Source organism: Aythya fuligula, chromosome 1, assembly GCF_009819795.1.
Source record: "Aythya fuligula isolate bAytFul2 chromosome 1, bAytFul2.pri, whole genome shotgun sequence".
NCBI classification, from domain to species: Eukaryota; Metazoa; Chordata; class Aves; order Anseriformes; family Anatidae; genus Aythya; species Aythya fuligula.
The window spans coordinates 26,573,058-26,596,969 of record NC_045559.1 but is presented as its reverse complement, the minus strand read 5'-3'; the positions used below and the strand labels follow the sequence as shown (position 1 = coordinate 26,596,969).

At 38.5% G+C, this 23,912-nt stretch overlaps 1 protein-coding gene across 1 annotated transcript in view; it reads left to right on the top strand.

Moving 5' to 3' along the window:
• The window catches only part of MET (MET proto-oncogene, receptor tyrosine kinase), a 71,459-nt gene extending 48,402 nt beyond the window's left edge, over positions 1-23,057 (top strand). Inside the window, exons 10-20 of the mRNA XM_032182387.1 lie at positions 47-265; positions 7,152-7,298; positions 9,329-9,485; positions 10,287-10,427; positions 12,322-12,552; positions 14,973-15,053; positions 15,715-15,896; positions 17,470-17,579; positions 20,137-20,302; positions 21,192-21,328; positions 21,506-23,057. Coding sequence (XP_032038278.1) covers positions 47-265; positions 7,152-7,298; positions 9,329-9,485; positions 10,287-10,427; positions 12,322-12,552; positions 14,973-15,053; positions 15,715-15,896; positions 17,470-17,579; positions 20,137-20,302; positions 21,192-21,328; positions 21,506-21,716 — 1,782 coding nt within the window. The 3' untranslated portion in view covers positions 21,717-23,057. The remainder of the gene's footprint in view (positions 1-46; positions 266-7,151; positions 7,299-9,328; positions 9,486-10,286; positions 10,428-12,321; positions 12,553-14,972; positions 15,054-15,714; positions 15,897-17,469; positions 17,580-20,136; positions 20,303-21,191; positions 21,329-21,505) is intronic.
• The last annotated feature ends 855 nt before the right edge of the window (positions 23,058-23,912 follow it).

The window sequence follows — 23,912 nt, the reverse complement described above, 5'->3', positions numbered from 1 at the left end:
CTTCCTATGCACTTACTTACTCCAATTCTTTCTTTCTTTCTTATAGGCATGTAGCCACCGCTCTAGCTCAGAGATAATCTGCTGCACAACTCCTTCCCTGAAAGCCTTCAACCTTCAACCACCCTTCGTAACCAAAGTGTTTTTTATTTTTGATGGAGTCAGCTCTTTGTACTTTGATTTTGATTATGTAAATAATCCTGTATTTAAGCATTTTGAAAAGCCATTGTTCATATCAAGAGGCAACCCAAATGTTCTGGAAATTAAGGTAAGACATGTTGAAGTGAGTTTTTAAATTATTATGTTTTACACAATAGAAGTATTCATAAATGCCCTGAAAGTTGTGAAGCACACATCAGCAGTGTTCTGTGGAACAGACATTTTGTTGAAGTAGAGGAAACCCCAAGGAAATAAAGGCAGGGAAGGACTGAGAACAGTGTGTTCAGGGCCGCGTTCATCCAATCCCCCAGCTGTCACAACCTAAAAAATAAAGAGGTGAAATCAAAGAGATTCCAGGGCTGTTACTGCTATCAGGTAGGGAGGGAGAGGGGCTTTCATTGTCCTCTGGGCCCCAAGTGGGGCAACCAGGCTGCATCAGCTTCTGACTACTATAAGCTGCACCAACAGTCCAAAATTAAACATGGCCAGCAGCCCAGAACCTGAAGTGTGTGGTCTGTGTTTCAGTCCTGGCTCTTACTGTCACATGTTTTTTCATCCTTCCCCATGGAAGATATGGAGTTACCTTTGAGAAGTGCCCCAGCAACTTTGGTTCTCTAGAGCTAAGGGAAATTCCAGTCTGTGCACAAAGTTATTCAAGAAGATCAGTCACCACTGTAGCCTAAATATTTATGGATCCATGAAAAATGCAAAGTTGATGCTGAGTGCCAGTTAAAAGAAAACTCAGAATAGCCTAGGCAGCACTGAGAAACATCTCTCAGAAATCTGGGGCCCTTAGAGGCAGTTTGATTTGTATAAGAGTGCTGCAGACTCACAAATCCATTTGTGAGCTGATTTCCTGAAATGTAGTGTGTTTCTGATTTAGTGTCAAATAGAAACAGGACAAATACAGGTATTTCTAATTTATTATGAATATGGATAAAAAATGTTATTATGTACATTTCATTTCTATAGAATATTTACAATTTATATGGCATACAATGTATAAAAATCTTTAAAGAACACAATCCGCCTTAATGGTGGGGTCATCTCTTCATGAGCTCTGTAAGCCAACACTTTTTCCAAGATGGAATCTGTGAGGCCTGTGGTCTTTGACTCCAAGATGATCCAGTGACCCAATTCTGGGCTGCAGATAATTGGGCAGTTAGCTGAGAGTCTCTGTCTGTTATGCTGGGTTTCAGTCAAACCCTCTGAATATTGATCTGACACAACAAAAGGTTTTGGGCAAATTCCGAAGAATGATCAGTGTGGGATCTAAACTTAGAAGCACAGAAATAAAATGCTAGTTCTCAATCCAAAGACGAGGAGAACCACATGGAGAAAACCAGGAAACTATAATGGAGCAGGTTTACTTAGGAGCTCACAGGTCCTTTTTTTCAGCTAAATCACTCAATGCAGAGTGAACTTTTGCCTGTTCATGGAGAAATACTAGAAAGAGTTCTGGTGTGCAGATTAACAGAGAGCTGGGAATACATAGCTTTGGTATGGCTCAATGCCTCTGTGCAGTGACAGCAGTGGTTTCCAGTGGTTTCCAGGTCATGTATTTCAACCAATTGGAAAGAAGGGATATAATTTGAGAAGAATCATGGAATAAATCAGATTGGAAGAAACCTTTGGAGGTCTTCATAGTCTAACCCCAATGCTCAAAGCAGGGCAAAGTTAAAAATTTGGTCATCTTGCCTATGGCCTTGTCCAGATGAGTTTTGAAAACCTCGAAGCATACAGCTCAAAAAAAAAAAAAAAACAAAACAAAAAAAAAAAAAAAACAGCTCCTCTCTCTTTGCCTTATGCACCTTGTGTTTCAGCCTCTTTCCCATCTCAGTGGCCCTCTGCTGTTCTTTGCTCACTTTGTCTTTATCTCCCTTTTACTGTGGGGCCCAAAACTCAGCAAAATTCTCCAGATGTGGCTGAGTGAAGAACAATAATCATCTTTTTCCATCTCATGGTTACGTTGCTGCTATAAGCACATGTTGAGCCTTCATCACTACAACAGCACATTGCCACCTTATTTCACCATGTGGTCCACCAGGACTCCCAGGTCTTTTTCTGCAAAGTATCTTTCTGCCCTTCTGTCCCTACATGTCCTGGTACATGGGCTTATTCCATCCCAGGTGCAGAACTGTGTATCTGTATTTGTTGAATTTATGAGGTTCCTGCTGGCACATTCCTCCGGCATGCTGCAGACCCTCTGAGCAGTGATTCTGCTCTCCAGTGTCAGTCATTTGCCTACGTTTAATGTCATCTGAAACCTAAAAAGACAGTGCATTCTGTCACTGTTCAGATTGTTGATGAAGATTTTAAACAGTATTGGTCCCAGCATCCCCCCGTGAGAAATGCCACTTGTCAGATTAGTAAACTTTCAGCTGATGGTCCAGTCAGTTTTTTATCCAATTTATAGTCCACTCATCCAGTCCACATCATGCCAATTTGTTTTCAATACTGGGACAGACGGTGTTGCAAACCTTGCTAAAAGCAAGGTAGACATTGTCAAGTGCCTTCTCCTCATCTACAGAGCCCGTCATCTCCTTACAGAAAGCACTCGGGTAAAATCCACTTTTGGGAATCCTGTTCTGGCTGTTGCCAATTGCCTTCTTGTCCTTCCTCTGCCTGGAAATGCTTCCATGAGAACTTGCTCCATAATCTTCCCCAGGCACTTAGGTTAAAAATTAGGTGTTTTTTTTAACTCTCGTCTTTCTTTACTTTTGAACATTTTATTCTCCCTTAAGGAGAAGTCCCTAGTGCTATTTATTGTAAAGAAGAGAATGAGATAGAAAGTCTGGTTGAGGACTGTCCCACTGAAAACTGACCAAAGTAACAATTTTGTAGGATTGATGTCACCTTGTAGCCATGGCACCCAAGGCAGATGTCTACCTAAGCCTGATGCCCCGATTATTTCCTGGCAACCAACTGGAGAATGACATTAGTGAAAGCTGGTCTCCTAGAACAAAGCATGAACAAGCACCAATTTAACATCCTCTTCTAAATAGAATTAGTTATAGTGGGATGCTTCCATCAAAACAGTGAGGCAGCTTTCAGAAATTATTGTAGGGAGCCAAAAGATCATTACAAGCCATATTGGCAACACTTTTCTCTAGCCCCGTACTCCCATACAAAAATATACACACACAAGTTTACATGCCTCATGGTCATATTTTGTGTGGTAATTAAGCAAGCTCAGCATGAAATTAAATGGCAGCTTGCTTCAGTGAACAGACTGTTCTACCAAACCAAAGTTCTTTTATCTTTTTCTTAATTAGTTTCAGAGAGGTGGAGGGAGCTTTTATCACAAGTTTTTCAATCAAACTAATCTACTGTGACATATTTAGCTTTCATCAAATGATGGTGGGTACCGATTGAAAGGTGCTGTTTGGTTTCCTCTGATGACCACAAGTTGTTTTTGTAAGAAAATGTTAAATGCAAAGAAACATTAAGTCTTCTATCTAAACACAGTCAGGGCACTGTGTGCCATGACTGCCAGCCTTTCTAGTCTTCAGTGCCAGCCCTTTTGTCTTCCACACTACCAAGTCTCTCAAGGACCGACATCATCATTGCCTTCCTCTGCCAAGTATGTGACTCTTTGAAGTCTCTTGCTGCCCACCATTCCCCGGTCAGAGTGGTCACGGCAGAGTGGCTTGAGGCACTTCCCTGCTTCAACACCACAAAGACACTACTTCAGAAGTGCTCCCATCTCCTGCCAACATGGGAAGCTCACAGGATGGGAGAAATTCTGGCATTTCTCTGCTGGGGATGACTGCAGAAATGAGACTGCTAAAGAGAACAGAATCTGCTCACCACCTCCCACAGGAGCCACTGACCTGGGCCAGAAAGAACTGGACAGTTTGTACAGAGGATTAAGTCCTGTGCTGATTTCCTCTGTGCCTCTGCTCATAAGACTATCCCCCACACTTGGCAAAAGGCATTTGATCTCTCTGCAAGCGCCATTGGGGTATGAACAAAGAAACTCATAGTCCAGTCATTTTCCCTTTAAAGCCTCAGGTTGCTTTGCACAGTTGGAAACTTCCACCTGAGGTCAGGGCAGGAAAGCAACCTGTCCTTAGATATTACAAGTGATAACACACTGCAGAGACAAGATAACCCCTATCAGCATTGCTTGGCAGCCTGTATTTGCTACAGGGGAACGTGACCTAACTCTGCCATGGCATCACTTTGGGGGTTCTTGAAAATGTCCTTTAATGACTTCTTGATGAAAGGCAGCTCTTGGAAGTGCTGCAGCAGACCCAAGGTTTTCAAGGTTTTGGGTCTGTGTGTCAGGTTGCTACCCTCACCCTCTGAGGGCTGCAGTTGCTCTTCCATTGCTTCCCTCCACCCAAGCCTGGAGCACTAGTGTGAGCAGGGCTCACACTGGTGGGGAAGGGGCCTTGCCTTTCCCCGTGTGTCACTTTTTTGTTTGTTTGTTTTACTTCTAGTAATTGCCTGAGCTGCCCGGCCTGCAGAGGTCTGGTGTGGTCAGGAGTGGTACTGTAACAGGTTACCCAGGGAGGTGGTTGAATCACTGTCCCTGGGGGTGTTAAGGAAAGGTTGGACGTGGTGCTTAGGGACATGGTTTAGTGGGTGACATTGGTGGTAGGGGGATGGTTGGACCAGATGATCTTGGAGGTCTCTTCCAACCTTAATGATTCCATGATCCTATGCACCAAGCCAGAGGTGGAGCTCTGCATGCTTCCTAAAAGGCCAATGCCTAGGTGACTAACATCTATTTATAAATATAAAACCTTTGACAAGGAAATAAGTAGCACAATTTGTTATGTTACACATCACATTAGAGATCCTGAGATCTGTTCTGTGCCACATCTGTCCTAAAACAACCGGTCAAGATTTAATCCCCTAGTCTATTGCTAAACCAGCCCAACACATTCTTTGTGAGATAATCTTAAGAAACTCTTCTTGTTCATTTACAGGTCAGTCTATTTTTCATCTTCTTACACATCATAGAAAATTATGTTTCTGATAATGTCCAGTCTGAGAGTGCAATGGAAATATTTCTGAGCAAGCTTAAGTGGAAGCTCTACTGCAGTAACTCCTCATTCTTCCCTATTTAATCTGCTCTGTTTAGGAATCTCAAAAATTCTTCTGATACTGATATCAAAATTTCCACAGCTCAGTTTTCAGTTTTTATACTGCTTCTAGACATTCATCCACATTGTTCTTCTGTCTCTGAAGTTGTAAGGTAGTTAGCTAGTCTATCAGATTGGTTTGTGACAGCTACACAGTATAATAACTGTATTCTTCAGCTTGCATGTAAGGACATTACTCAGCAAGTAGGGGGTTATATGCATTTTAAAATAGGAAATACTGCTTCCTGGTTCTCATTGGAGTCAATTTCCTTATTTTCTTAAAACCATATGTAAATTCTTTGGTCCTTAGAAGAATAAATCAACTTCTTGAAAGAGGTCTGAAACTTTTGATATAGACAGATATTGTACTGAATATTTTTGAAACTATAATGTATTAATGGTAATATAATGGTAATGGTAATAAATAAAAACTACTGCCTTCATTATAACTAACTAATGACCACACTAGAAAATGCCAGTATGTTTTTTCCTTTGAGTAAGCCAACAGTTTTGGTGGGAACAATTTTCTAAGATGCAGTGCAGAAGAAAAAGAGAGGCCACTCATCCACACTCTTTAGGACAATACATTTATGCTGAAGATAGAAGACCCAAGTTCAGTTCTTTTGAGGTACATGTTTCAAAAGAAAGATTTGAACTTGAATGGCTCACAGTCTGCAGTAAGTTTCCAGACTAATAAGCACTAAACAGTCAATCAGTGCTCCCTGGTCCACTGAATATTCAACACCAAAAAGAATGCCTCCAAGAATGGCTTAGATAGACAAAAGTGAGCAAAATGGACTTTTTCTGCCAGCAGTTAAAAAGCACTCACCTGGGGTGTGGCTTCACTGGTCAAAATAGAACATTAAACCAGCTCTCCTATATTTTTATTACAATTTCTCCTGAACTCTTTCTGATTTTGTAGTAGACATAAAAAATATATTCCAAAATACCATTTATTTTACCCTTCAGAACGGGTTTCTTGTTTTCATTTCAGTAGACGAAGCCTCACAGCAGAGTCAGGCATGATGCCTTCCTCCCTTCCCGTGAAAAACTCCCAGTTCAGCCCACATCAATAGACCATATTACTGTTACTCCCCATCCTCCCTTTTCCCCTTTTACTCCCTCATAATATGCCTGTTCTTTAATCTTATCTAAGCTGAACTGTACACGGGTCAGGGCAGAACTGCAGCTTCCTAAATACCGATGTAGTCCTGAGCACAAAAGATCCTGACCTTGGCCTTTGGACACTACTATATCACAATACCAAGAGGGATAATATTTCATCCAAGTCTAGGATCTGAAGGCAGGTTTTCTGAGTAGGGAGTGCACTTTTCATGTAATTTTTACCAGGGTTTGTTCCACTTTCGGTCTATGGAACGTGATTTTGACAGATTTGTGCATTTTTATGATTACAATTCGCTCGCACTTTTTTGAAAGCTTCACTCCCTCAACCATAACTAGTTGCAAAACAAAATATTTGGGATGCCTTTAGTTTGTGGATAATATAATGACAGTTTTGTATTAACAACAGGATCACATAATGCTTTCTTTCTTGTGCAAATTATGCAAAAATCTAAACAGGACCATCAGAAATTATTCCTCAAACATTTGCATTTTTATAAGTCCTTATGGGCTGTATGAGTATTAGTGACAGGAGATTTTATCCTTAAACATTATCATCTCCCCCTCTCTGGCCTGTCAGTCAAACTCCCGTTTACATGAATAAACCTGGTATATGCACATCGACAGGGCAATGTAAACTTGTGTTAGTCTGTTTTATTTCACAATTGTTTTTCCATTAAAAACATTGTACAAGTTAATGAAAGGCCTTCTCCTTAACTTTCATGAGGTGGTTATGTAATACTAAATTGATTTTTTCTTTTTTTTTTTTTTCTTTCCAAGGGAAATTATATTGATTCAGAAGCTGTTAAAGGAGAGGTGCTAAAAGTTGGAAATAAAAGCTGCGAAAACCTCCTCCTACAGTCAGAATCAATTCTATGTACGGTTCCAAGTGATCTCCTGAAATCCAACAGTGAGCTAAATATAGAGGTGAGGCAGCTACACCGCACATGCAATATTCATGTCACTTTTATTATCAATGCCAATGACACTGTTGAACCTACAAACTTCAAATATAGGCATAAGCCTGTGTTTACAGAGGTATCTCCATCCCTGTTTGTTTGGGATGGAAATTCAAATAATATTGATTTTTTAAATAAATGTTATCATCATTGCTGTTATTACCTATCTGTACAGAGACTTTCTGGAGCCTTAGGCACAAAACAGGACCTAAACTAAGAAGCACAGAAACAAAATGCTAGTTCTTAGTCCAAAGATGAAAAGAACCATATGGGGAAGAACAGGAAACTGTAATGGAATAAATTTACTTTTGAGCTCCAATTCCTTTTTCAGAAAAATACTCTGATACAGTCAATAGGATCAGACCCTTTCTGAAGGGTTTTTCTATGTTATAAATATACATTATAAATATACATTTATAAATATTCTATATTATAAATATACATAATTTAGTTTCGTTAGTTCTGTAAGATGCAAACACTGAGGAGAAATGTTTTGAGTTTCACCTTTGTTGTAAATGTGGTCTCACTAGAATCATTCAGAGTTCTACAGCAGATTTAAACCATAGGCAGTTTTTACCAACTGACTCAGAATAAGACACAAATCCTTCTGAATCTTTTTTTTTCTTTTTCTTTTTTTTTTAAATATAAAAATGTAAAAGCATGGGGAGGGGGTTACATTTGAACAAATGAATTTGCTGAGCATGGACTCTGATTCATTGAAAACAGTAGAAACTTTGGAAGTCAGCTAAGTGTGACCAGGATCAAAGTCTATGTAAACTCAGTGAAATCCTGATATTTTATGTGTTACTACAATCTAAGTAAATAGTAATCATTAAATTATTTTATTAATACAGCTTTCAACTTATTAATCAACTTTCTATTTTAACTTTCAACTTATTTTAATATGAATTTGTTTTGAAATGTACAAATCCAGTTTCTTGGCAACTTCAGAATGAGCTCCCCTTTTGGCAAATCTGTTTCTCCTATTTGTAAATGCCTAGTTTCATACAATATTTGGGCATATTTAACATTCTGCACCTTTTGTATTTTTACATATTCAACTTCATTCAGTCTATTCTACAATGTGACAGTAGGCCATAACCTCTAGGAAAGAGATATGTGTGACATATTCCATATGTAGAAAAGGATACAGCATAAAGGGGTTAAATAAGGTTTCTGCTTGTTTACTGGCAAGGAGCCTCAGAAATTGAAGTCTGCCCAGCGAAGAAGAAAATTTGCTCTTTTGACGGGCAAATCCATCATTACAGTACCCAGAGGAATGAATTCCACGGGAGGAAGAGAAAAGATGGCCAAATACATTCCAACTGACTGAGCTAGTGCCGTGTGATTTAAAACAGTTTTTCCCTGTTAGCTGCTCGGTGTTTGTTCGGTTGTTGATTTTGGGGGATGTTTTTTTGTTTTGTTTTGTTTCTTTAAACTGTCAACAAGTCAGAAGCTGGCAAGGGACAGGCTCACGTGACCTTGGGAACTAAAATGCAGGCACACTGTCAACAGAAAGAGAGTATGATGTTACAGAGTGGTTATGCCAGAAGGACACATATCAAAGACATTTGGGCTTTTTTCTGACATACATCTCAGCCCATGTATCCACAGACCCATTCACTTCCCTGCACCATTTGAGTAAAGGTGTGAATTTAGTATTTTGAATTAACATCTGGCAGCAGTGGAATCCTGTTATCCAGAGTGCGTGTGCCATTTGTGTGGTGTAGCACATACACAGCCATGTCCCTCTTGAAAGCACATAATGAATCATAAAAATGTAGAACTGATTTCACATCTAATAATATATTTTTAATAATTTTTATAATATAATAATTTCTTCACTCCCAGTATCTTATCTCAGTAGAGCATCATCAAGTCAAGATTTAATTCTTATGGGACGTATCAGCTTTACTTCAGTAATAATAATCTACTTCTTACTTGTCTTTTAATATCATCACACTATCTACATTTTTTTTCTTTGTTTTTCTTTTTCAGTGGAAGCAAGAAGTTTTGTCAACAGTTATTGGAAAAGTTCTCATCAAGCAAGATCAAAATTTCACAGGACTAATTGCTGGAGTTGTTTCAACATCAGTTTTAATTTTTATCATTTTGGTATTTTTTTTCTGGAGAAGGAAGAACAAACAAATTAAAGGTCCATCATAGTCAATTCCATCAAATAATTTAGTTTTTATATCTTAGATTTTAAGTATACTTCAGTTTATGATCTGCTTAAGTGCCACACACTGCCCTTCTGTAACCTGTCAGCCAAACTTTCACAATCTAGTCCAACGTTCAGTTGCATTTCAGCCCTTGGCTGTTGCCTGAGCTGGGTGAAGGGCCATGCTATGCCTACGGAAGGATTTCGGGGAAATTCTAAGCTATTAGGGAAACTTAGTAACTTCTTTTTCCCTGTCATCCTTAGAAGAGGAGACAAGTAAATGACACACTTGCAACCACGTGTATTTCAGCTTCATCCAATGGCCTTGTAGTCCTTCAGGCTGTGCCTATGTTGTGCAAGACAGAGCACTGCAGTATCCTGGTGTCCTGTTCACCTAAATCAGGAACTTGATCAAACTGTGCCTTCTTTCTGTCCTGTGTGTCTGAGTTTCCTTCCAGTAGGAAATACTGTGCTATGCAAATGGGAAGGAAGAGGGAGCTACTATATAATGATGTACCTGATGTGGTATCACAGTCAGGTCACGAAGCTGGCCCCGGAGGCTTCAAAGCTCCTTTGGATCTTTCAGCATGGCCAACAACGGGGCTTTAATACAAGTTACAGCAATTCTCGTATTACTGAAATAGCTGAAGTTCAGGTCCTGCCCATCATTGCCTCCACAACAACCTGACCCTCTTCCCAGCAGAGCAGAACATCTAAATTTAAATATACCTACATGAAAGTTGCCATACAGTAAACATGCGGGTCTTCCAATATTTCTTTCTCCTCCCCTTTCAGATCTGGGAAGCGATCTAGTGCGCTATGATGGCAGAGTTCACACTCCTCATCTGGACAGGCTGGTGAGCGCAAGGAGTGTAAGTCCAACAACGGAAATGGTCTCAAGTGAATCTGTAGATTACAGATCAACTTTTCTGGAAGGTACATCTCTACTGTAAATCCATACAGATAATGACATTTTATACATCTTGCTTTTCATCTGTCTTCAGGTTATAGCTATTTTGACTAATATCTCAATTTCAAATTTTGATCTGGTTTGCCTGTGTCTTTGTTGTATAGGGACTAGCATGGTTTACTATTCCCAGGTTTACTATTTGAACTGATTTTCTATGGTGCTTCCAAAGATTGAGGTGCAGAGGATGCATGAATATGAAGATGTTTAATATGTGTGGAACACATGATATTGATTACCACTAGACAGTCCTTAACTATTAGGAGTTACCATACTAAGATATTTGAGATATCACAGATGTGTATTAGTCTTTGTGTAGGCACACTATTGTACTATTCCAGGTAGAAGACTGCTCTATGTATCTTAAGAGAAATCACTCCAAAACCTTATTCCACCTTTGTAATTCCCAACCATGGAGCTGTCTGAGAGCCGGGCCAGTTCCCAGCTTCCTCTATGATTCTTTAATTGTTGCCATCAGCTGGCACAGGAAGCTGCTTAATTGAAAGATTCCTGAAGGAAAGGAAAGCCTGTGCCAGTGTTCAGAAGGGAAAGAGGTACAAGGGACAAAACAGTGGAAAGATCTTTGTTGGGAGGTAAATCATCAGTGATCCTGGGGCCACTATTCACTGGCAAAGCACTGCAGAGAACACCCCAAAGAAGGAGGTTTGTTCACAGAATATTGCCATAGGAACGATCATTTCAATTACTGTAAAATAATAAAATGACAGGAACATTAGAAAACATGTAGCAGCTATAAAAATGATTTCATAATTTTAGCTAATTTTATCATTCCTGTTAAATAGATACCTGCTTTTCGTGATATAAACATGGTTTTGTAAATGGAATAGTTTTTATTTTTGCTTCTAGGTAAAGCAACACTGAGTCTTTCTCTGCACCTAGTGTGATAACAATATGTGAAAATCTCTCAGGTTTTATACATAAATATATAAAATATGTCTGTGCAATAAGGTAACTGATAATTTCTGTTGTCAAATTTATTCCCTTTTTTCCTTCTTGACCTTGGGCTGATTCCTGCTCACAGACTCCACTGGAATCATTCCAGACCAAAATTGGTGTAAATTAAACTTGGTTCCTTGATTCTATCACTTAAAATGCCATGAAAAATCATTTAAACAAAAGCAAATTAACATACATGAACATGATATTGACAAAAATAATTCTCTCAAATAAATGCTCCTTGCTTGACTGAAGCATTTTAATTTCTGCTCTTTTAAATCAGCTGGCTCATGTTATTTTCATGAGTAGCACCAACTGTATTATCTTCAGTAGTTACAGGATATGAATCACCTCTAGGCATTTCCCTGGTTGAATATTTACCATTGGATAAATATAGCTAGTCACCAGCAGTTTGGAAACCTTCATGAAAAGTAGAGCTACCTACCAAATTAGAACATGACAGTAATACAAGGTTTCATGTTTTTAATTGTTCACTACTTCCTCCTCCCATATTATTGTCATTTTTCCATTTTACTCTTGTTACTCCCAATTACTAGAAATGCCATAAACTACACTTGGCAAGAAGTGACAAGACCTCATCTGATCCCTCAGAAAAGTGGAAGTTTTTCCATTTACCTTCAAATTTCCATTTACTTTATTTATTTACTTATTTATTTTTAAATAGAGTTGAGACGAGGATAAGTTTTTAGTGACATGGTTTTCCTGGAGTTTGGCAGACTAGCAATGCATATTTTCATTTTCCTTTTGTGAGCAAAATTTTTGCAAATCTAAGCTACTTCCAAACCAATAAACTCAAACCCTAGCTCACCAACGAAATAAAGTTCTTCATTTTCTGAGGAGAAGCCTAAAAGGATTATAACAATTCGTGTTTTGTTCATCTTGCAGATCAGTTTCCAAGCATGTCTCAGAATGGATCGTGCAGACCTGCCCAGTATCCTCACTCTGACCTCTCCCCAATTCTGTCCAGTGGGGATTCAGATTTAGCCAGTCCACTTCTTCAAACCAACGTCCACATTGATATCAGTGCCTTAAATCCTGACCTGGTCAAAGAAGTCCAGCATGTGGTTATTGGTGCTGACAGCCTGATTGTGCATTTCAATGAAGTAATAGGAAGAGGTAGGTACTGTGACTTTTGCCTTGCAGTCTGGTATTCTTTTTGCATATCCATTCATCGTAAAACATTCTGAACAAGGTATCTATATGGAGGTTTTTCAGGCTTTTTGCCTCTTACAGAACTGCATCCCATGCACTGAATCAAGGGGAGAACCGAGGAGGTTCTCCTTTGAAGTCAGATGAGGGGTTGTGCGATGAGTTGAAGAAGACAGCAGAAAAGGGAAGGAGTCTGACATTTAATGAGGTTCTTTTGAACTCAAGAGATTTGCTGATCCTGTTCAGCTGCCTCACTCTTATCCTCTTCCAGGCCACCAGAAATCTTAGTCTGATCCATGAGGCTGCAAAGCAGGAGTGAGGCTACAGCAGAGCATTGCACAAGCTGAAGGCAAACACCTAAATAGCAGGAGATGCTAAGGAGGAAGCACTAGTGAGTCCTAAACTCCTACCCTGAGAACTGGCAGGATTGCTGTATGACACTGAAATCCCTGCAGTGACTAAATGCATTCAGTAAAAGTCCCCATGGGTCAGGTGAATGCACACACCCATTTGTCCTTCATGAGTTTCCCCCAGCTCTGAAGAGTTCACTGTTTCCTCCTGTTGAAGGCTCTCTCTTCCCCTTCATTCCTCTTTCATCCCAAGAGCAGTTCTCTGTAGCTCCTGATTCCCATCCCTTTATTTTTGTCCCTGATAGAGTAAGTCTCCTATTTGTTCTGAGTTTTTCCAGTCACCCCTATTCCTCTTCAACTTCTTAAGTGTGTTCTCTCCCAGTTTCATACCCCGAGTCAGTATTTCTGTTAGTGGTATTTATTAAAATCCATACTATTGAGTACATACTAGTAACCCAAGTGGAAACTGGATTTTCAGTACTTCTTCAGATCATGCATAAGAGGTCTCCCATTGAGTATCAGAATCCTGATAAAAAATAGCTACATATGATATTCCTAATGTCTCTTCTGCAGGAAAATAGCCAGAAGTCAGACACAGTCAATGTGTTTCCCTTCCATGTATTACACTTCATCATCCCCAAAGTAAGGGTGGGCCTTTTGCTTTTTATTTTTGTTTCAAAGAAGGCCAAGTAATTTCCCATTTTTAAATGCTGAAAAATATCAGGAATGACAACAAATAAATTAAGCCTTTTTTAATTTTCACCTCCATAACGAGAAATGGGCCAAACCCAAAAATATTTCAGACACACCCAATCTAAGCTTTAGGATTTGTGCCTAGGCTCCTAATGATCTTTGTCTGGTGGGATTTGAGTTGCTTTTATAAAACAAACTTTGCATTCATTTTACCCCAAGCCAAAATCAAAGCCAACAAGGCTCTGACCAGGGCTTATGACTGGAACCTAGCAGTATTATTCAAATAGTCTTGTGGTCTCTGCAGAGCTCACACCTGACAAAAACTAAAAACTAAAAAAATGAACAAACAACAACAACAACAAAACTTATTTTACTTTCTAACTGAAAATATTAATATTTTAAAAGTGCCTACTAAGTAGTACACCTGTGAAGGAAATTCACCATTTTCACCAATTCACCATACATCATTTGATCTGGTTGAATTAGTGCATGTGCCTTGAGCTCAAAGTTCTCTGTGTTTTCCAAAACAGGTCAAGCTGACTTCTCATATGAGGGCTCCCCAGTCTTCACACTACCCCATTTTTTTGACAGTAAAGAACAGGTTCAGGAAGGCATTATGTGTCCCTTCCAGTTTACTTCACTGTTTAGACTGTCAGCAGGAAGGCAATTTGGGCTCATCATTTTTCAGTGATACTTTGCATCAGGAACTAGGCCGTGACAGGAACCATAGACTACCAGTGACGTGGTTAATCTGTGATCAGTAGAGCAACTTCCAAACCTTTAATAGACAACTCACCACTCATAACACTCAACATTTTCTATAAAATAGTAAGATCTGAAAGATAGTAAGCCCACAGTGCCTCCTTATTCAAATTACAACTGAGGACACATAGAGGCTGTACAATTTGCTGGACCAGTTAGCATGGGATAACAAACCACTGGGAACAACTGATGCAGTTGGGCACATCAGCTCCTTCTAACTGCTGCTGCCTTGTACTTTCCAGTGCCCTTCTCCATAATTCCAACAGGAGAGTATGGTAGCAATGGGCTGACATGGTTTTTGTGTGCATAGTCATTGCAAGAATAAGAAGCAGTTGTGGCGCCAGCCTTGTCATTATTTATATACTTCATCTAGGTAAAGAAATATCAATTATGCTGCAAATAGAGTTTTCATTTTATGTAATGACAGTTTTATGTGTTAGTTCTGAAGCGCACATTACAAGTGTTGGGAATTAGACAGAAATGGAGTGTGATTGCTTTCTTAAAGCATAATTGCTATCCAGTGGAAAATAACAGAAAGTTAATTTTACTTATTAAAGCTAATCTTTTTCATTTTTTACACAGGACATTTTGGGTGTGTGTACCATGGGACGTTGCTGGATAACGATGGCAGGAAAATTCACTGTGCTGTGAAGTCACTGAATAGTGAGTTAACTGTTTTATAGTGAGATATTACCTCAATTCCAAAGAAAACTGAAGAGAACTAATCAATTACAGTGAAGTGCACTTTCACAAATAAAAATTCTTAGCTGCAGCTGGATCAAATTTATCTATGGAGCAACTCCAATGACTTTAGATACCATGAGGTATCTAAAGTATATGGTATATAAGATTGGTATATACTTGTTCATCAAATGAAATGTTCATTACATTCTTTCTATAAATAACAGGACATATCAATAAGGGAAAGACGGTATCATTTTTTATTCTACTGACTATTTAAGATTTGTTTTTGGAAATTAAATTGCTAAGCAGCAGGCAAAGCTGCTGGAAAAACAAGAAGATACTGTAAAAAAATTTATTAAAGGCTTTATTCAAGTGCTGTTATTCCATTCATACCAAGAAGAGGAAGAGAAATGTAATTAAAATGAATTTTAAAATAATTAAAAAAATTAAAAATAGTGCATTTGGTCACTGTAAGAAAAACTATGCACATAGCCTAGTTGTAATGTGGGAGGTGAGGAGCACATTTGTAGCTTCTCATTATCAGTTTCAGTTGTGCAAAGACATGCTGTACAGAAATGAACCATAGTTCAATATGGTTTTTTTTTTTATATTTGTTTCATTTTGTTACTGGATTTTTCAGGGATCACAGACCTGGAAGAAGTAGCTCAGTTTCTGAAGGAAGGAATAATCATGAAAGATTTCACTCATCCCAATGTTCTGTCGCTCCTGGGAATCTGTTTGCCTAATGAAGGATCCCCCTTAGTCGTCCTTCCATACATGAAACATGGAGACCTTCGAAACTTCATTAGGAACGAGACTCATGTAAGTAAACGGTGAGGTCAATGAAACAATAATGCAAGTCTAGCCGCACCCTGCTCCGACACCACATGTTATAAGCTCTGATAATTACATTACGTATATAGCTTGCTGCTGTTGTTACACCTTAACCTTTGGCACTTGCCTAGGCTGGCACCGAGCCCAACCACAGCATTGCCACTCCTTCCCTTCCCCCTCGAATTCCCTTTCTACAATGTTTCCCAGAAATTATCAGCAATAAGTATTTCTCATTTCCCATCCATAAGCCTTTTTATAAACAAATGTGGTTATGAGATTTAAGTCAAGGGGCCCAACCATCTGCTGGTTTAAAGTGGCATATCTCCGTTGATTTAAGTAACAGCTGTGCCAGTTGTCACCATCTGCACTTCCAGCTCCTAGGTAAGGGATCTTCACATCCTGCTAGAGAGTGTCACAGTCCTGTTATCAATATTTTTAATTCTTATCTTAAAAGATTAAACCAGTAATTGTTATTTTTTAATTGTTATACAAACTACTTTCTCATCAGAGATTTTCTTAATTTTCATTGAAAGGCTACAGATTTCTCATACAGGCCTCACTTTTTTCTCTCAAGTATGAGACTACAGGTACACTTTATACTGTACTATTCACTCATTTCACAATGGTAGGTCACTATAAAATAACTTCTGAGCCAACGGGATTTTGCCATTGATAACAATCAACAATAGCCAATAATTTATTTTTTTTTAAAATCATTTTGAAAAATTGTTGGTGGCATTAAGCTTTCTAAGGTAGGTACCTCTTCCCTTTTGAGCTTATTTCATTCTGCAAGCACCAGAGACCTTATCTGTGCATAGTGTCATGGGCTTCCCTGAAATAAATAGAACAATAACCACAGTAGAACAGGATTGTTGCACAGAAGGAAAGGATATGGAACAATGTCAACACAGCAATAATCTGGTGGACCTTACTGTTACATAACAGGTCGTGTTGTTGGATAAAAGAATTACAGGTTTATTTTTATAGTTATTTCTATATTTAACATTTTCTGTAAGGTCTCACCAGTGTGTTGTAGACCAGCAGGATTACCAGTCTTTCCCTGGTAACTGCTAAGGTCTCGTTTGCCTTTTCCATGGCATCATACTGATGATAGCTTGCACTTATTTTGTCACCGATATTTTGCCTTCCTTTCTGGCCATTTCTAGCTGATGAGCTGCAAGTTCACAGTTAGCAACTTCTACTGAGTTACATGCTCTAAGTTCACAAATGTGAATTCTGTATATCAGCTGTGATGTTGAAGTTTCAGAATATTGTTCAGCTTCCCAGCCCAGGTAATGCTGCTTATGCTGCAAACTCCACTCTTCTGGAGTCTTTCAGTTCTGTTGATTTCTTTAAGTGTTTCCTCACTGGATATAAGAACCTGACTAAACTTAGGCCAGTTTTACTATGAGCACCAACTTGTCTCGATCATTCTGTTGACAAGATAGGCGAGTCAAAAACTGAAAGTTACAGAAAAAATAAAAATAAAAAAAGAAATAAAAAAAAAGCCTGCTCTTTGGGTTTCTGCATTCATTATATCATGAATGTTTATATTTTACAGAACCCAACGGTAAAAGATTTAATTGGATTTGGCCTTCAGGTTGCAAAAGGGATGAAATACCTTGCAAGCAAAAAGTTTGTGCACAGAGACTTGGCAGCAAGAAACTGTATGTAAGTATAAACATCTATTTCTAGCTACATTATCACACTCTTTTGTGTAAAACAGTGAGATGAGGTAAATAAAAGTTTCCAGGATTCTTCTTTTTTAGTCAAACCAGAGTTTTTTCATTGTTCCACAATTACACTGATGTTTGTCTTGCATGCTGATGAGCTACTCAGCTTGCTAAAGGCTCACTTGTTGCACATAAGCTTTTTGAGTGTGGGAAATAAGAAAAGCTGAGGTGAAAGTGGAGTCTCTCAAAACCATTGGTTAGAGAATTTAAAAGGCATCTCCTTAGGGAAGTTAAACTGCTGTTGTCTCAACTTGCTGTGCTTCCACCCAACCTCTTCAGAAGCAGCAAGTCTCTGCTGCCGCGCCTAGCAGTAGGGAACTTTGTGAGAAAAACAGGAATACAAAGAAACAATGGTGAGACTTCTTGACAGTAATTTTTCATTACATAAGTATGAGTTTACTTTGTCTCAACTGTGCACACAAATTTACATTAAAAAATAAGAGTATGCAAAGAATCTTACTAGTCTCTGGGTAGCCAGACAGTTCAGTTCACAAAAAGACTAACTGATACAGCAGTTGCAAAGAGTATTATGCTGATTCATCACCTATGTTGTGAACTAATGAGATACAGTACTAAATGATGGAGTTTATTTTTAACATGATAATTTGGAACTCTGACTGCAAAAAGGTTTTTCACTCGCAACATTAGGCTTCTTATGCTTTTTCAAAGTGTGCACACGCAGTTGAACAGCTTCTGGAAAAGAAAATTTCCTTGCAGCTGCTGTTGTTTGTTTTTTTTTTTTTTTCAGGGAACGAAAAAATAGCAACCAACATGATTTTCAGGTTTCCTAAGAACAAAGAACAAATGAGGTTACTGAATAAGAGTCCTGTTTCATCTCAACTAAGTCCAAGGAGTAGCAACAGGACACTTCCCTCTCACATACTGTCTCTTCCTTGCAGGAAAAAGTAACAGCTATCAGCTATCAGCTATCAGGATATCTCATATTGACTACTGAATGGCTGCCTTTATATGGCTCAGTACTTCAGAGACTGGATAGATGCTACCACATGAGAGGAAAATGTGCTCAGAAGCACAGCCCCTGTTACAAGAGTGATATCCATCAGAAAGAAAACCAGGATGCAAATACAGTCCCCATGGACTATATTCCACTATCCTAGAAGAAGCGCAGGAAGCAGCTATGTCATAAACTGCCCTCCCAATAACCCATAAGGGTTCCCTCCTACTCCCTTCAGGAGCTGGACTTGGTAATCCTTGTGGGTCCCTCCTAAGTTGGGATATTCCATGATTCTATGATTCATTGGTATTGGTTTTGTTATTATATCAATAAATACAAAAAAAAAAAAATGTTGTGTGCCATTCAGAGGAATCTCAACAGGCCAGAGAACTGGCCAAACAGAAACCTCATAAAGTTCAAGACAGGGAAAGGTTAAATGGAAAAGCCAAAACAGTAGCATTGTTTAGCCTGGAGAAGAGAAGGCTTGGATGGTGTTTGGGGGGATTATTCATATGTGTAAATATTTGATATAGTGGCGTAAAGAAGCTGGAGCCAGATTCTTCTAACTCTTTTTCTCTGAGATTGGTTGAAGACATGCACAGGCTACCCGGAAAGGTTTTGGAGTCTCTATCCTTGGAGATATTCAAAGCCCAACTGGACATGATCCTGGTCAAACTGCAGCAGCTGACCCTGCTTTGAGGAGGGGTTTTGGACTAGGTGATCTTCACAGGTCCCTTACAACCTCACCCATTCTGTGGTTGTGTGATTCTGTAAAGACCAAAACAGGTGGTTGTGGTAGCTACCACCTAAACTTATGATGAAGCATAAGTCTAAATAAGATGAATGATAAGTCTAAACTTATGATGAAGGATAGGTTTAAGCATGCTAACACCCATGCTCTTTTCTGTCAATGATGCTCCTTATCAGAACAAACACTGAGCTTAGGAAGACCAATGCTAGGAACATGTTGCAGCATGGCTAAGTTGTAACCCAAGCAGAATTTGCTTTATGCCATCATTCTTTCCCAGTACCCATTTCAGTACAGACAACAAACATGTCCTTAGTGACAGGACCACATTATTAGATGTGGGCAGTCACTGAGATAATGATATGTCCTTCCTTATCCAAAATGAAAGTGAATAGGAAAGGCGATACTTTGATTTGGAAATAAAAATGAGAGTTTTCTAAGCATACAGGAGAAGAAACAGCTGTGGAAGAAATGATGTAGCACTTAAACAGGATGTATAGGCTATTAGCAAAGATCTTTTTCTACGGAACAATTGTTTCAAAAGACCTGTAATTTGAATTGTGTTATCAAAACAGTATCAGTAATTTCCCAAGTTCATTCACTGTTGTTAAATGGGTATCAAATATACTTTGCTGCACTTTTTGTTTTACTGTAATATTAGTTAATAGTTCCAAGACAACATACTGCCTTCCAAAGTCACGGTATCAAAAATGCAAGTCAGTCTTTATAATCTGCCATCATTGTAAATACTGTCTGCTCAGCTGAAGATAATACTTTTTGTCATTTCTCCAGGTTGGATGAAAAATTCACTGTCAAGGTTGCTGATTTTGGTCTTGCTAGAGATGTCTATGATAAAGAATACTACAGTGTGCACAATAAAACAGGAGCTAAACTGCCAGTGAAATGGATGGCTTTAGAAAGTTTACAAACTCAGAAGTTCACAACAAAGTCAGATGTGGTAATGTACAAACATATTTGTATCACCTATTAATTTCTCTCATATTGCCTTCTAGCATTTAAAGAATGGACTAACTCCAAACCAGAACTTCTATTTGAATTTAACTTTAGTTCATGTAACAATAAGCGACTGTTTTTATAACCAGAAAAGGCATTTGTCCCAATCACAAAGCAACAAGATGTTGACCTAATTATCTGTTACTACTCGGGAAAGAATTAGGAGTTTAATCGCACTCCAAGGGAAACTAAGGACATTCCCAGGAGCCAAGTTGGAGCTGAACCTTGTTATAGGAGGGGCTCTGGAAAGCTTGACAAAACAGCAGGTTAACTTTGACACTCTTAGAATGTAAAAGTTCTCAAAAAGTCCTTAGTTGCTTTATAAATGCTATTGACTCCCTACAGCAATCTCAAGTATTACCTGTCCATTTATGAAGAAAAAATTATAAGCTGAAGTCATTAGTTGGCTGGATCACTTTGTATTTTAGCTCTCCTTTCAATCCAGATTCAAATTAGCCTGTGATGCATAGAATTTTCACCACATATACTCTCCTCAGTATGTATTTGCACAGGTTTAGTCAGATCATCAGATCATGTAAATTGGCAGCACTCCACTAACCTCAAAAGAGGTCTGCCAATTTATACCAGCTAAGTAGGCCTATAGGCTTTTCTTTTCTTTTATTTGGTTGAGTTTCTCTGGCTATAATTTAAGTGGCTCCTCAAGTCCCTACAGCATTTATTAGCCCACTTAAAAGAAAGCTGAATGCAGTAAAATAACTTCTCAAAGGAAAACCAACGCACTTGAATACTTAAATCTGTCAAACTATGTTCTAAAACTGGAATGTAAAGCTCTCCAACCCTATCACTTATTACTTATTTCTTTGTTTTCTTAGTGGTCCTTTGGGGTGTTGTTATGGGAACTTATGACAAGAGGGGCACCACCTTATCCTGATGTAAATTCTTTCGATATAACTGTTTACTTATTGCAAGGAAGAAGGCTGCTACAACCTGAATACTGCCCTGATCCACTGTAAGTAGTTTGCAAAACCTTCTGCAACTGCTGCTGATTCTGATGTTAGAGAAACTGAGACTGTGGGGGGAAAAAAAAAAAAAAAAAAAAGGAAAAAAAAAAGTGTTTTTTGTTTTGTTTTGTTTTTCTTTTTTTACATAATTTCATAATTGAACACTTCTTTTATTTGAATGGCAGGTATGAAGTCATGCTGAAGTGTTGGCATCCAAAACCTGAGATGCGTCCAGCATTTTCTGAACTTGTTTCAAAAATATCAACAATCTTCTCCACTTTTATTGGGGAACACTACGTTCATGTCAATGCTACTTATGTCAACGTGAAGTGCATTGCTCCCTATCCTTCTCTTTTATCATCACAAGACAATACAGACATGGATGTAGACACATGACGGGTATGTCTAAAATAGAGGAAAATCCATTCATAGTTGTATGAACGAAAAAATGAAACCTTTTGTCCACGAGTTTTTACTGCCCGGTCTTTGTGAGAACACTGTTGCACATGTTTATGTTGTTGCCCAAGTTGCACTAGTACAAGGACGTGATATCGTATTGTTTAAGGCTATGGGATTCTGTAAACCATCACAGTAATTTCCAAGTATTTGGACAACTGCATCAATTTACCAAATGGAAACATTGTTTGCTACCATCCAGAGCTAGTTCTCACTAGTTCTCATTAATGTGTGCTCGGACCCAAGAACAAAGATTCCTCATTAATGCCATGAAGAAGAATGTAGAATACCAATCAGTAAGGCTGGAAGGACTATTACTGTTGCATGTACTTTAGGATAATGAGCAGTGCAGAAATGGTTTTCACACAAAAGGCTAAGACAAACAATGATACTTAGAAGAGTTTTAAAATATATTTTCCACCCACACAGTCCAAACTTTGGAATTTTGCACTATATTAACTAGGTTTCTTAGAAGATAAACAGCCAATAGAGCCAGCTTCATGGTAAATGTCTTCAACAGCAGAAATTAATATCAAAGAATTTGTGCACAGTAAAATAAGCATGTCAGCCTTGCCAGTCCTCTTATGTAGTCAGACGGTACATAAAATGAGCAGAAAAGCATCTAGCTTAAAGCATTCCTAGTGTCAACTTTATTCCAACGTTCAACCACTTGAACAACAGCCTATATTGATGGATCACTCACTGAAAAAAATGCAAAGCCTCCAACTCTTTCAGTAAAGAAGTAACTATTCTCAGAGACTAAAAACTTGAAGACATCCATATTAAATGCCAGGATAATCCCTGGGATGTAGTAACATGGGCTGCATTATTCTAGAGAGGTAGAGGAGACAGGCAGGCTGGCTACTATACGGAGCTGCTGTCTGGTGAGTCACACAGCAAAGGAGCTGAAGGTGTGCCACCTACCCTTGGGTGGAGCTGCTGCCAAAGGTGAGTAAAGAGTGGAGGTGTTGCAGCCAGCCCTGACCTAAGAAGACTGTGCCATAGCAGGCATGTTGAAAATTTTTTCATGCCAGCCCTAAGAAGCTAGAAGACTGATCAAAAGAAGGAAACAGCTTTAGGCCCCCTAACCTCTTCTTGGATCACACAACTGAGTGAATTATGATACCTACTTTTATTTCTACATTTTAACAAGAAAAAGAAAATGAAGAGAGAGAGAGTAAATGAAACTTTCATTCATTAGAGGGGAGTACTATAGCTTTAGGGCAAGCATCACATGTCATTTCTGTTCCTGTGGAATTCTGTGCATACTACTGTATAGCTTGTTTAGTATAGGATAGAACTGGGTTTGTTGGTGTAAACACATAAAGTATTCTATTTTTATATTAAAAAAAAAAAAGTTTATTTTTAATGACATTTACAAGGTTTGGTTAGGCCACAAAATACTGCACTGTGAACATTTCAGAAAATGTATGTCAACGTACATGATTCATAAATTGTAGCAACCTTAAAATACTGTGTAAATATTAAAAAGGAAGATAACTGACTGCAAACACACTCCACCCTAAGTATAATATCTCTGTTGCTTCAAGCCAACCATTTTAAGATCTTCAAAGAGAGGTAGTGTGGATAAAGAACTGATATAAGGGAGATATGTTGTTCTTGGGAGACAGTGTTATAACAGAAAGATTTATAATGAGGCCAGAGTGTGTAGGCAAACTACGAGCAGATAGTATTGTACTGTGTTTCATCACTACTTTCATTTCAGAAACAAACTTTCATGTCTGCTGAGAGCAATACTAATTGTAGATTGCTCAAGGACAAAAGGCTTTGCTGCAGGCAAAAAAATCATCTCTATGGTTGTTAAAACAGCTAAGGAAGTTTATGACACATAGATTTGGAGAAGATACTCCAGACTTGTACATACATGCTTGAGGAACGCTGCAATGTGAAACAGAGGACATTTTTACTATTTATGAACTTTTGCTTAATAAAGTTAATGTTGTGTCTGGGACACCTGTAAGAATACGTGATTCTGGTTAAGATTTGATGTTAGTAAGTTCATGTATCTGCAGAAGAGCTGAATGGTACTTATGTTCATAGTTGTTGTTATGACCTAATAAACAAGTTATTAAAATGAATTATTGTAATACTTTATGCTCTGAGTGCTGTTATTAC